General features: G+C 46.7%; 1 protein-coding gene across 2 annotated transcripts; it reads right to left on the bottom strand.

The window, feature by feature from the left end:
- Positions 1-288: 288 nt before the first annotated feature.
- Positions 289-12,765, bottom strand: LOC118211818 (ADP-ribosylation factor 3). Of its 2 annotated transcripts, none has more exons than XM_035389308.1 (5): positions 12,643-12,765; positions 7,229-7,499; positions 5,923-6,033; positions 5,184-5,308; positions 289-4,657 (listed from the first exon to the last, which is right to left on the bottom strand). In XM_035389308.1, the coding sequence occupies exons 2-5, from the start codon at positions 7,374-7,376 to the stop codon at positions 4,496-4,498; spliced, it is 546 nt and encodes a 181-aa protein (XP_035245199.1). In that variant the 5' UTR covers positions 7,377-7,499; positions 12,643-12,765; the 3' UTR covers positions 289-4,495. The 2 variants fall into 2 exon arrangements, with proteins under 2 accessions (XP_035245199.1, XP_035245200.1); XM_035389309.1 differs by lacking the exon at positions 12,643-12,765 and adding an exon at positions 12,586-12,619.
- Between the last annotated feature and the right edge of the window lie 957 nt (positions 12,766-13,722).

Genomic DNA, 13,722 nt, shown 5'->3' with positions numbered 1-13,722 from the left:
TCTATGGAGAGAACAGTCAGCGCTGAGGACTGAATAAGCAGGCTGTTCCAGCGCAGGTGTTAATGCTATGTACCTTCTCTCCACCAGGTGGTGCCATTTCACCCACAGAGCGCAAAGCATCCGCTGGCCTCTCCCCCCCAGCTGTATCAATAATAGATACATTTTGTGGACAGATATCGCCTAATTAGTGAGATATGTTGCTTATCTAAAAAATAACGACGCTACTAATAAATGAAATTAATTAAATTTAAATTAAATCTAATAAATGACGCTACACCGAGCCGCAGGACAGGTCATAAGGAAAACAGGTTTATTTTTCAACACACCAGTTTATTATCATGTTTTACAGTCGCAGGGTCAAGCGGTGACTCCAGAGACCAGATGTTTTATCACCACTTACTACGTCTTCATTATGTTACTGAGTGATTCATCATCGATACACTTTAATGGTCTTTTTGTTATTTTATTTTTTTCACAGACAGTCTATCCATCAAAGTTTTTGACCCAAAAACATCAAATCTACGACCAAAATAATCAAGCAACACTCTTAAAAACACAGGAATCTAATGGCTGGAAAATGAACGGTCTAGCACTAAGGAACGAACACAAACTTGTAAACAGGAAAATGGGTAAGTAAATAAACAAAAGTAAACAATTCTTTTTAAAAAACAATATTGTATTTCAAAGAAACAAATTTCCCTGTAAAAATGGTCAAACCTCATCCGATTTGCAAACAAACAATAACAGAAGAAAACAAACTCAGTTACACGACACTAATAGTATAAGGCCACAAAAAATTAGACCACTTAACTAGCTATTTTAATACAGAACCCATATGCATGTTTTCCACGCAACCAGAAGGTGGGTTTGCTGAATTTGTCGATGTGTACAGAGCCACTAACGCGGTAAATCTGAACACAGCTGAGGGGCCCTTGCCAAAATCAATGCCCCTCTTGCGTGCAGATATGTTCACGTGTAAGTGCTTCATTATTGGTTTGCACGTGCCCAGTTCAAATACAATCAAAGCGAAGCAGACATGATGTACACAGTGTCCTCACATTGTTTTTTTAAATGTTTTATTTCAGGGTTTCGTGACAGTATGAGGACCTTGTCCCCACATTGTAAAAAGGGCCTGTGCCTCTGAGTCTTTTTGCGCACTTGGTGCACAAAGGAGGTTTCTTTTTTATTAAACTTTTAAGTTTTCAGCAGCGTAGCACACGTATCAAGCCGAATGCATTATCCAATATTTTGAGCATGTCAAACCGCATGACGATCATTCGATCCTTTCTGGCCCTTCCTGTGTACGCAGATAAATACCATAAATAAATAAATATAACAAATATGATAAATTAGGTGAACATAACCGGACAAAGAGATACATCTGCATTCATTTAAAACCACATATTTAGACCAGATCCTGGAACTATCGCCAGTCCTTCATCGAATCAAACATTCACCATGTGACGCCAGCGGCCACAGCTGTGTTCTGATACATATACCAGTCCTACACTATCACCGCCACTTAAGAAACAGAGCCAATGCTAGGAGTCAGCACTTATTAAAAGGCTGGAGTAGGGCAGACAATTCGGTGCAGGAAAACCGGGCCTGGGGGAGCCTGTTTGGACCCTTCCCTCCGACTCCTCCCCCTCTCCTGCGACAGAGCGAAAGGCCACTGCGTTTTCGCTGGGGCTCCAGGAGTCGCAGCGCAAGCCCCGCCCCCTCCCCCATCTCCGCACGGCGTCGGACGGGCGCGGACACGGCCGGCTGAAACGCTAAGCAGGCCCCTGCGTCGCATGCTGCAGCTCGGCTCTTAAAGGGCCGGGGGAACAAAAACGAAGGCGGCTAAACGGAGGGGCATGCAACAGGAGTCCTCTATCTCCACAGTGCATGCAGCTCTCTAAACACATCTATCCAGACGAAGGCAGGGCATGCAACTGCCTCATCGTTTTTCACAGCGCAGCGCAGGCAGTTCTGCTAGCGCCATCTATCTAGCCTAGCTGTCGCTAACCGCTATGTCTATCTAGCAAGCGGGCGGGAATGTGAGCGATGGGTAAAGGGGGTTGGCGGGTGACTACGGGGAGGGGGAGAAGTTTGCGGTGCCATTGGCCCAGGAGTGCCGTTCCCCAGGGAGGCTTTCCTAGAGACGTGCCCATTTCTGCGTTGCCAGATGTTTGTTATTCCTCCCCAATAACGACCCCATCAAATTTTTCACCTTTCTAACATTTGAAAGACATTTAATCAATCTGGCAACCCTGGTCTGCTTTACTGTTGAAAACCCATGAGGAGACATGGCATGTTCACAACCTTTAAACAGAGTGAGCAAAAATAAAAACTTAAATAAAACACAATAAAAAATAAAAGTTCCAGCCAATAAAATAATAAAAATCCCTAAAACAACCTTGATTTTCATTGTCATATCAGTTTTCAACACTTGCAAAACAATAGCCCCACCTCTGTTACATCACATGACTCCTACCCCCCCAACACTTCAAAATAAAGGACTTAATATTGATATAAAAACGTGCCGATTAGGATCCCTACTTCATTTTTACAGGTTACGGAAAATCGTACACAAAAAAGAACAACAGCTTATCCCCACGATTAAGCAAAAAATTCATAAAACCAAATACTCGTGGATTCAGCTCAACGGGTTGCCTAGTACGCACAAAACCCAACTGCAGATCCACGACTCGGGTCCTCAGTCAGAAGTACACTGAGGTGCAGTGCCCTACTCTGTCTGACTGGGGTCACGACCGCGGTCAAGTAACAGTGGAGAAAAAATCAATACGACAGGATACGGCTGTCATTCCCGACCGCGAACACACTGCATTTAGCTGGAAATGCCCCTCTCCGTCGCTCACAACTAAGAGACACAGTCCACTGTAGGGCCATTGACTGAACGTAGAGCAGCGTAGCGCAGACAGAAAGAAACACAGTGTGACGTTTGTGAAAACACATTTTTTCTCAGTTGGTTCGGTCATCTGTGCCAATCCAGCTGGACTGAGCCAAGCTTTCGGTTAAAAAAAAACAACAACAAAAAAAACTGAACAATGAAAAAATGCTCGATTTGCAGGAGCCGAGCGGCCACAAGCCGGTGTCACTGTCACTTCCGTCCCTACACGCGGTTTCTGGAAGGTTCTGGAGCTTGTCAACAGGACCTGAAAAATTTCAACTGTTTTTATTGTAAAAGTATTAAAAGGCGGAGAGGGAAAAAGGTAAAACCAACACCCTCCTCATTTAGAGAAAAATGAAAATCGAACACAAACGAGCGATTTGTACCCTGTATGTCCTATACCGTTTTGCAGGGAAACGTACAGACCAGAAGCTGCAACATACAATCCGGTGGTGTGTAGAGAGGTTTGTATTTTATGAGAAGGTTCGGCTCATGTGAACAGTTCGGAAGTTATTGGACACTGAAGTGAAAACTGTGACGGAAAATGGACAGAGGTGGAGTGACATCAGAGTGGCCTGTGACTCACCTGGGGTTTCCCAAGCCTGCTTCCAGGGGCATTTTTAATTAACATGAATAAATAACGCTTTCTCATAAGTCTCTGAACACACCTCTGCATTGGCGAGTGCAAGTTTCACATACCCCGCTTAGAAGCCAACGTTCAAAACGAAATTGAAAAATTAATAAATAAACGAGTGCAAAAAAAATAAATTAATCAATACGCTGTGTACCCGTAGAGCCTTCGGATTTCCGTTTCTGGATTGTACCTCTCACAGCGGGACTTACAGACTCACAATAACGTCACAGTCGGACAGCAGCTAAGACCATGAGTCACATGACCACTCAAATTCTACATATGCTCACATTCAGCGCCGCCGCCGCCCTAGAAAATGTACCGCCATTAATTCCGGAGCCCGGGCAGTAGCAGAGATCGCAAGCTAGCACTGGCTGCAAACAGACACAACAGCCATTCTCGCCGAGGAAAAGCCTTACTATTCAACTGCCTGTCCCCAGATGAGACGGGCCTTCTCAGGCAAATAAAGGCTTCTGTAGGCCGAGGTTCGGAAAAAGTCTGAAGTCCACCTAGATTCAGTGATTTATACAAGACTATAGCCAAATTATACTGTGCTGTTCACACTTGCTCTGAAATAAACAGTCTTGCATGCATTTTATTTCTTTGCACACCATGGAGCGCCAAATTAAACAGTAATCTGACTGTAAGGAATGGGAAAATCTATGATAAGTGCAATTTTGGTACCTCAGCAACACTTGGCGACAGATTGACCAATCATAGTAGTCCTAACTAAATTTCCCATTGTCTTGAAGGGTTGCACACGCAAACCTATCTTAGGATGAAGTGCACATGTTCGTTTGTTTATTTGTTTGTGTGTGTTGGGAGATAGGGGGTGTTCACAATGATCTTCACAGCCCCCGACCCAACCCTCCTGCCCGAACCCTCGAGAACAGAAAAGAAAACGAGTACCCCTCCCCCCCCCTCCCTCCCTCCCTCCCCCTAACTGTGGCCCCGCCTCCTCTGGGCCCGCCTCACTTCTTGTTCTTGAGCTGATTGGCCAGCCAGTCCAGGCCCTCGTAGAGGCCGTCCCCGCTGGTGGCGCAGGTGGCCTGGATGTACCAGTTGCGGTGGCGCAGGGAGTGCAGGCCCAGCTTGTCCGTGATCTCCGCCGCGTTCATGGCGTTGGGCAGGTCCTGCAGGGCGAGACCACAGACAGGAAGTACACACGGGGGGGGGGGGGGGGGGGGGGATATTAGAGAGGCTCAAGAAACAGTTTAAAGTCCAGGAGTGGGATGATGAAAGGCGTGATGGAGCAGAAGAAAGGGAGGAAGTGATGGAGGGAACGAGGGAGGAAAGGACGGAGGAAGAGATGAAATGGCGGGACAGACGGACAAAGGGAGTGTCGCATAAAGATGGAGTGGTGGAACGATGGAGGGATGGTGTGATAGAGCGTACAGAGCAATGGAGGGAGGAAGTGATGGAGAGATTGAGATAAGAGAGAACACGAAGGAGTGTGACAGAGATGGAAAGGATAGAGTGATGGATGGAGAGAGTGACATAGTGATGGGGTGATGGCGAGCGGGAGTGACGGAGCACTGGGGGCAATGAGAGTGATGGAGGAGAGAGGAATGGAGAGGGGGAGCGATAGAACGGCAAGGCAGAAGGATTGATAGAGTGACGGAGGGAAGGAGGGAGGGAGCGTGGGAGCGATCGCCCTGCCTGCTTGTTGGCGAAGACGAGGAGCACGGCGTCCCGCAGCTCGTCCTCCGCCAGCATCCTCATCAGCTCCTCCCGCGCCTCGTTCACCCGCTCCCGGTCGTTACTGTCCACCACGAAGATCAGGCCTGCAGGGGGGGAGGGGCCTCGGGTCACATGACCGCAGACTCACACGGCCAGCTGAGCAGCTACGCCGGCTACTCGCTGCTGTGACCGAGAACAGCACAACGTCCTCCTGACAGCTCACAGAAAAGAAATACAACTGTGTTCTGTCCCTGATCGCTCAGTGCATTTAATTAGACTGCATTTTAAAATGAAAGCTAACTTTAATTTAGTTTTTTTGTTTATTTTCCCTCTATTTATCCAGGTGAATCCCATTCGGGGTAGAAATCACTTTTTGAATGGGGCCCTTTATTCAAGGTCTGTATCCATGAAAATTATTGTGGTAGCCAGCATTTCTTTTCCAAATCGCTTATAATAACTATTCTTTGGAAGTGCCCATATCAGGGGCAATTATTTTTTATAGCTTCCAAGCTACCACAAATCATACCCACAGCTGTGATTTTGTAAATCTAGAAGAAACTGAGGTTTCCCTCATTACACGAGGGAACAACGGAAGCATCCCAGCGTTCGAACCCATTTCCGAGCATCCTCGCCGCTAGCGGTCGGATCGAGCGCGATCTGCGCCCCCGCGGGGAGCGGCGCTGGCGAGCCCCCGGGTCAGGCGGGCGGCCCGGCTCACCCTGCGTGTTCTGGAAGTAGTGCCGCCACAGGGGCCGGATCTTGTCCTGCCCGCCGACGTCCCACACCGTGAAGCTGATGTTCTTGTACTCCACCGTCTCCACGTTGAAGCCTGAGAGGGTGAAACGGAACAGCGCTCGAAAAAGGCAGCGAACTACGCCGCTGCGATCGACGTCGTCCTTCCCCCTTTTCTTCCCCCTTCCCAGTTCGGGAACCCCCCCTACCCTCCCCTCCCCCCCACACCCCACGTCAGGAGCGCTGCCTGCTGATCACGTGACTTCCTTCAAGGAACGAACCCCAGGGGCCACCGTCTTAATGCGCTTAGCAATACCCACCCAAATATTTCCCCTACAGCCCCGGCTTCAAATATGCTAAATGCTAATAGCGGGGGGGATGATGGATCACGTTCCACGGTATGGGCCCCAACTGCCCTTGAACTTTCTGGTCAAGGTGGAATGAGATCCTTGTTTATATAAAGCAAAAATTAATTCCGTTTGGGGAACGGAGTGTGAGCCTAACACGCGAATGCTAATGCTGTCTGCCTTTGAGATGCCTGACCTCAGCATATTATTCAGGCTAAAAACAGCGCAGACTTAACACATTGGCATAATCCATTTGCATTACCCATCCCCGTTTCCTAGAATAACTCAGACCTGAACGATGCGGTGATCTTTATGGATCGCGCTCATACTGCGGCACGGCATCTCTACCGGTTCTGACAAAAAGGTAAATCTGTTTCAAACGTTCTTTCGGTTCCCCTCCGAACAGGAACTGTGCCCACTGTCCCAGTCCCTGCCGGGCCACCCTCGCCCCCACACAGGGAGCGGCGCAGATGAAGTGTAGCGCACTCTCACGATTACTCATCCGTGACTGCATCGCACCCTACAGGCTACACAGCGCTAAAGCAGGGTTAGGGGGAGGGGGGGTGCGTCCGACGTGCTGATGACAGCCGCCAGCATCAGCGCGAACGACGCATCGCCGCGGTGACCTAAGCAACCCTGGCCAATCTAGTCCTGGCGGGATGACCCCGACCGCGCCCGGCCGTTACAAACTCGGCGCAGCGCAGGTTCTCCTTCCCTCTGCTCGTTTAGCTAATTAGGGAAACACAGCGATCCCTCGGCTCAATTAGCTAATTAGCTGTGCGACTACTGTTCGTATAGGGACACAAGAACCGTCTTCTCCTTGTGAACTTATGAGTGAACGTAGCTAAAACATCACAGTAGGTAAATGACTGCGTTCGGTGAAACTGAGAAGCAGGGGTTGGAACCAGAGCCAAAATGGCGGCTGAGGGAGCGGCACGCCCGTACCGATGGTGGGGATGGTGGTGACGATCTCCCCCAGTTTGAGCTTGTAGAGGATGGTGGTCTTCCCCGCCGCGTCCAGCCCCACCATCAAGATGCGCATCTCCTTCTTCCCGATGAGGCTCTTCAGCAGGTTCCCGAATATGTTGCCCATGGCGACTGGCGACGGCTCTGCCTATCCCGCGACGGCGGCGCTGTCGGGTTGCGTGGATTCGAGGGGGGTCTGGCTGCGGGTCCTCTGCGGGGCCGTTCTGGAGGTCTGGATTAAGACAGGGCGCTGGCGCAGAGGAAAAGAATAACCGTTTACTATCATCGCAGAAGACACGCTCGTCACAGAACTGGGCCAGAAACGCCCGTCAAACAGGCCCGGCCCCCTGCTGTTCCTGGAGAACCCGCTTTTTCGCACTGTACCGTGCTTCTGGAATGGAAATACTGCGACGTCGGTGCTGTTGCTGTTAGCCGCTTGCACTCGGTTTCGATTTTGGGGCCTTCACCAGAGCTGCTTTGGATCCAGCTCCGGATCCTTCCGCCAAATTGGCTGAACCGGGACAGATTTTGCACTGACTCACGGGGATTTAAAAAGCCAACTGGCATCACGGGTTTTTTCTTCTTGGCTTTTCTCCCTAAATTGCGTCAACACACTAAACACACGCCATTCTAAGTCATGATTGCCATTCCTGGGTTTAAGCGGCCACGCCCGCGTTTCCTTAGCGATTTGTTTGTTATGAGAAGCTAATTGGCAGTTTTGGCTTTCGTTTTTTTTGCCCTTTTCCCGGAATGAATGCTGCCTTGACCTGCATTTTGGTTTCCCAACGTCATGTTTTTTTTTTTTGTTTTTTTTTTGCAGGCGTCACTTTGGCTTGGGGTTTTTTAAAAAATCTGCCCAGCGACAGTGGTCCCTACCCTGGGCTCCCAGCCTGCTTCGGAGCAGTGGTATTTGGCAGAAGTCATCCAGGGGCAGACGCTGATCTAAGCCTGAAAGTGGCCGGGACAGTGACGCATTAGGGCTAATTACTGAGTCTGACTGAGAGGAGACACCCCACACGTTCGCTTAGCTGCGCATCTACGCTCATTACGGCTGTTAGCTTGATGTTTCGATGCTTAATATGACTCTCGAGAGGTGTCCAAGACAATCAAACATAGCACATGCACAGCGACAAATGCTGGTTGTCAGGCTAAACGCCTTGAGGACACAACAGATGCCCCTTGTGGGGCAGGAAATCACCTGTGGGCATGTCTTCGAGGAGAACTGCTTTAGAACACTGCACCGCTTCCCCCTCCCGTTCTCCCGTTTGGATTTACCAATTTTGCTACGCTCCAGCACCACTGGCAGGCCTCCCGCGCCCACGCAGGGATAACTGCAGCCGAGCCACGCCCACTTCTCCGTCGCACCGCCCCACGAGCCAATCGGCTCTGTGCACATCCGAAGCCACACGCTGAGAGCATCCTTCAGGAGCTGGAAACCCGGGAAACCCTGCTCGAGTTAGACCCGCCCTTCCTCGCTAGCAGCCAATCACGTCTCACCTTTGCGGACCCCCTGACATATGCAAACGCTGCCGTGGTTGAGTCAGACACATCCGAACGTACATTCGTATGACATTTTAGGCATTTAGCAAATACTGCGATCCAGAGCCACTAACACAGCTTACTTCCTTTAAATTACAATCCATCTGCATCAGTGCTTCTCCAACAATGGGTCGGGACCCTAAATGGGTCACAGGGGTGTGAGAGGTGGGTCCTGGAATGAGTCTGTGGTCAACCAGGCCATGGCAGCACGTGCAATTGACAGGTCCCTGAAAGGTACTAAATTACTACTTTGTGTTCCCACACCGATATTAAAAAGTTTGAGAACCAGCTGGGTACTTCACTGAAAGAATTCAGGATAAGCAGCTTGCTCAAAGATACGGCAATGCCCCCACCGGGGAACTGAACCTACATCCCAGTTCCCTAACCACTACGCTACACTGTCGACTTCCTTTAGCCCACACTGCAATAAAAAAATATCACTTCAATCAATTCTGGAGTGCATTATACGAATGACCAGCTTGCTCGCAGATCTGGCGACACGAGGCTGGCTCGCGAGTTAAGACGCAAAGGCCACCCAGGGAAAACCTCATAACATTATGGAGCTAACTTGCAAGTGACATAAAAAGTAAAAGGTGATACCATCACATAGTGCTCTGCTTTAAAGGGGAGGTCAGCTAAATCAACATGTATTTCTTTTTGGATCAAGGAAAGGAAGTCACTCTTTAAACTCTGTCAATTTTTAGCAGTTATTTTTTGTTCGAGCTGATGCCTTCAAATATTATGACAAACTAAGTGTCATCCGAAGACTTCTGAATATAGCGACAGCGACAGCGACAGTCTCCGTAGTTTCCCTCAACAGCATGTATCCAAATATCAAACCCAAAGTGCAGTTCTCTCCAAGTGAGCTGACAATTAGAGCCCACAAGTTGACAAAGACGCACACCAACGCGCCCGTCCCTCCCGTCAGTCAAGAACACAGAACCTCCTCCACAGACTGTACACGCTGGCTTTCACAAGACAAGCACTGCTACACGTGACACAGAGCGGGAAACTCACCCTAGCTTCCGAGAACATTCCTCCCCCTCGCGCGCACCCACGCCCGAGCGCAACCAAACACACAGACACACCCACACACAGGGCACACGCGCACACACACGCACACAGAGATCTGCGATCCTGCCATTGCTCCAGGCTGAATCACAATCTGCTCAATCTTTTCCCTTTGAGTCCCACCAGAGAGCGCGCACACACACATTCATATTTTCATACACTTGAGGACCCACTCGGGTACACACCTACACACTTACAAACTTAGTAGTCATGCAGCTACCTATTCATAGCCACAGTAGCCACATCTCTGAAAATGTGATCTTCTGGGGTTATTTACACAGGGTTATTGCGCTCTCTTCCCTAGCGTATGAAACAAAGACAACCTGTGAATTATCAAAGATGATCGGGACACACAAGGCACACCACCCCAGTCCCTCACAAACCATCACAAACAGCAGCGTCTGACGCCTCTAACCTCTGTGGCTGTGTCATTTCCAGCGACCGTAATTAATGCAAGAATTAACCTCGTTTCTGATGTTCGTGCTATACAGCACATAAAACATCATGCTGACTGCAGATGTGACAGCAAACAGAAATAACCGGCGAGAGAACAATTTCAGGTTTTGAAGAGGATGTGTCACATTTAGCTAAAATCTGTATTTCAGTTCTTTTTTTATTTTACATCGAGAGAGGAAAATAATGACCAACGTTTTGCATATAGGGCATGGTTTTCCTAGGTACGATCCAAAATGATTTTATCATGCAAAGGGTTTTTTTGTTTGCTAAAATGTCCCTTTTCGGGTTTTGACACAGACCATGTGACTTAACATCACAGCCACAGCAGGAAGTGTGTCAGGCCTGTGTGACAGAGCTCTGCCAGTACAATCGGGCAAACTGAGCTGCACCTTCTTCTCAGAAAAGGAGATTTAGGTTGGTTCAAAAATAGGCTAGCAACATACATATTTACTAATGGCTTGCAGCACTAATATATGTGATAACTATCAGAACCAGAGATATGCACACTATTAGCTAGCTAGACAAACCATGAACAAAATGGAAATCTATTAACTCAAAGTAGTAAATGGTTAAAATATCTTTGAACAAATGTGATTGACATTGCATACTCTGTATGCGGGGTGAATTGTTTTTTTTCTTCTTCACTGAAAAAAAATCTATTTGGTTTACTCAACTGAAATGTGAACAGTAGTTCCACGTGATTTGCTTGCTTTAGATGTACCTTATATATTTGCAGATTCATAGGATAAACATTAAATGATTGTGTTGAATCAATATGACCTGCCTTAGTGCTTTCAACACATCGTCCTGCTATTTTGCTCCTTTTTTAGTGTTCACACCTAAGATCAAGTTTTTTCCGACTCCTTGCATCTGATTATTCGCATCTGATAAAAATTCTGATATTTATCCCTCGTCACTCTTAATGTGAAAACGGGCTGAGACCCCGTTCCCATCTGACACTAGACCCTAATCATAACACCACAGTAGCGTAGAAGATTCACACAGTGAGGCTGAATTTTGTCAATGATTCTGACTCAAACACAAGGACTTACCAGTGAAGTGAATTAATGAACAAGACAACATCTCCAGCAATTAGGAGTACTGCGGTATATGGGAAAAAAGGACCTGATGCGAGGCGAAGAGTTACGTTATGTCCCATCATGATCAGTCCCATAAGAGCTTTGAAACGGACGTTCTTTACTCACTGCTGCAATAGTGAAATAAAAGGAGCCAAAAGTGATAAATTATTTAGTCGGGTAAATAATAGGCTATAAAATATTAGTATTACACAAATCGTCGCATTTCATTACACACTAGCTTCCCTGACGAATGAGCTATCTAGCGACAAGCACACAGTTCTACCAAGCATAATCATTTTTATAGCTAATAATAATGAATACTTTTCATTGTAATTAGAATCGACAATAGAACGAGTTTCTTGAACCTATCTTCTACATGTTCGCTATGATGCAATTAAATCGCATTTGCGTTACTCTGCGCTGTCCATGGTAATAACATAAATTTTGAAGCTTTTTGGGGGTAATTCAGGGACAACATTGCAAGTGTGAAAACGAACTCTTCGTAAATAACAATACAGATATACCAGCACATAGTTAAATACACGAAGCATCGAACAAATCACGCGATGCACGAATCAATCGTTTCTTTTGAGTGACACATCTTGCGTGCGTCCATTCATTCTCATAAATAACACGCTTCTCTTGATCTTAACCAATCAACCTAGTAAGAGTCTTACCATTTATATATTGCTAAATGCGTATTTAAATTATACGATAGTTAGTCGTTAGCTAGCTTACCGAATGAGTTAAAAGGAGCAATGTATCAGGCTAGTAATATTGATGGCCACCCAAAAAGCATGCTACGACGATATAAAATAACGTTAGTGAACGTTACAATTTTACAGTTAACTAACGTTAGCTCGATTAATGGGAAACAAATGAATGAGCCAACTGCCGTTTTTTCAGCAATTGCAAGGCACTGTAACTAGTAACTCGCATTGCAAGGCGCTCACAAAACCTAGGCAGCTAGCTACCGCAGATATCCATAGCCCTGTACATGATAGTAATCCTCCACCCGCTTTTCCAATCGCCCCAATGCCATACTCTTATGATAGGTAGCAAGGCAGCTAATGTTGTAGCTGTACCCAGCAAGGCGGAAAAATTTTTAAATATTCATTCAGACACCACAATGGCTGGGCACACCATCAAAGTCGACATCCGCTGTATATACTTAAAAGTTCGTGATGCTACCTGACAAATTGTTCTTTCATTTATGAAGATGTTCATCGACACTAGCATCTCACTTACCTCCGCTACGGTGACACCAGCTAGCTTGTCGATTTCAGGGACGCAAAGGAGGGGGGTTTATCGCGATGTTTCTATTCAGGTACTGCATTCGCTTGAAAAAATGTACGATCATCTCGCGATATTTGTGCACATTTGTCTCGTGTCGGCGCTGTTGATCCCTGGACAGAAGTGGTTTTACTACTGGGAACTAATTCAGGATTTATCATACCAAATGTGTAAAAAATAAAAAAAATTCTGCATGTGTGTTTCATCTCTGCTTGCCCATCTCTGTTATTATCAGATGTGTACGTGACGTACATCAAACATAAAAATGAAAGCAGAAAACCTGCGGCAGACCAACTCAATAACTCAATTATTGCAAAAAAAAAAAAAAGATTAAGACATGTCTGATTAATTAATTACCTTCGCAGTGAGAAGGTACAATAGTACACCCATTCCTCCATGGCAGCTACAATAGACACAAAAGCTGCTATCCTGTCAAATTCTACAGAGGCAATTAACACACGGACATCAGACAGGATTACTGGCCCCCTTCTCGGGGGCCGATTCAATCAACATTCGTCAGTAACATGAAGTTACAAACAAATTGAATTTTATTTTCTTCACAGTTTAATGAGTTCAATAAGGCAATTAAGTCAAAATTAAGTTCAAAGCTTATTGAACCCCACGTATGAAACTTTCAATCTTAGTGTGGAACCTTGTCAGGAAAAAAGTTTGTAATGCTACATGAAAAATTAAAAGCTGTACGGACAAACGTTTGACTTCAGAGTGAGCTTGGGAAGCTTTCAGGACCTTGGACAGCAGCAGACTCACCCACCGGCTACAGCGGAGTCTGACTGACAATCAGCCAGGATGTTGCTCATTACTTTCTCCGGAACAAAGGAGCAGTCGGTTGCGTTTTTGCATGAGTAATAACGGTGAGCCAACCTCTGTGATGATGATGTGTGCACTTCTTATGAAACAAAAGTAACTGCTGCTCCCCAAGCAATGCAGTAAGCAAGGTATCAATAAACGTGTAATATCATTAGCAATCGTATGCAGTCAATCACGCAATATTTATATAATTTCAAAATACTTTAA

The sequence above is a fragment of the Anguilla anguilla genome, chromosome 13, assembly GCF_013347855.1.
Source record: "Anguilla anguilla isolate fAngAng1 chromosome 13, fAngAng1.pri, whole genome shotgun sequence".
Taxonomy (NCBI): domain Eukaryota; kingdom Metazoa; phylum Chordata; class Actinopteri; order Anguilliformes; family Anguillidae; genus Anguilla; species Anguilla anguilla.
The sequence above is the reverse complement of the archived record's forward strand: the minus strand, read 5'-3'. Positions and strand labels throughout refer to the sequence as shown.

Bases quoted from the DNA above. Each gene is read 5' to 3' on its own strand.
- LOC118211818 (XM_035389308.1), bottom strand. From the start codon at position 7,376: ATGGGCAACATATTCGGGAACCTGCTGAAGAGCCTCATCGGGAAGAAG. The intron at 6,034-7,228 runs GTACGGGCGTGC...TCACCCTCTCAG, and splicing joins CACCACCATCCCCACCATCG to GCTTCAACGTGGAGACGGTG. The intron at 4,658-5,183 runs GCAGGGCGATCG...CTCGCCCTGCAG, and splicing joins TCGTCTTCGCCAACAAGCAG to GACCTGCCCAACGCCATGAA.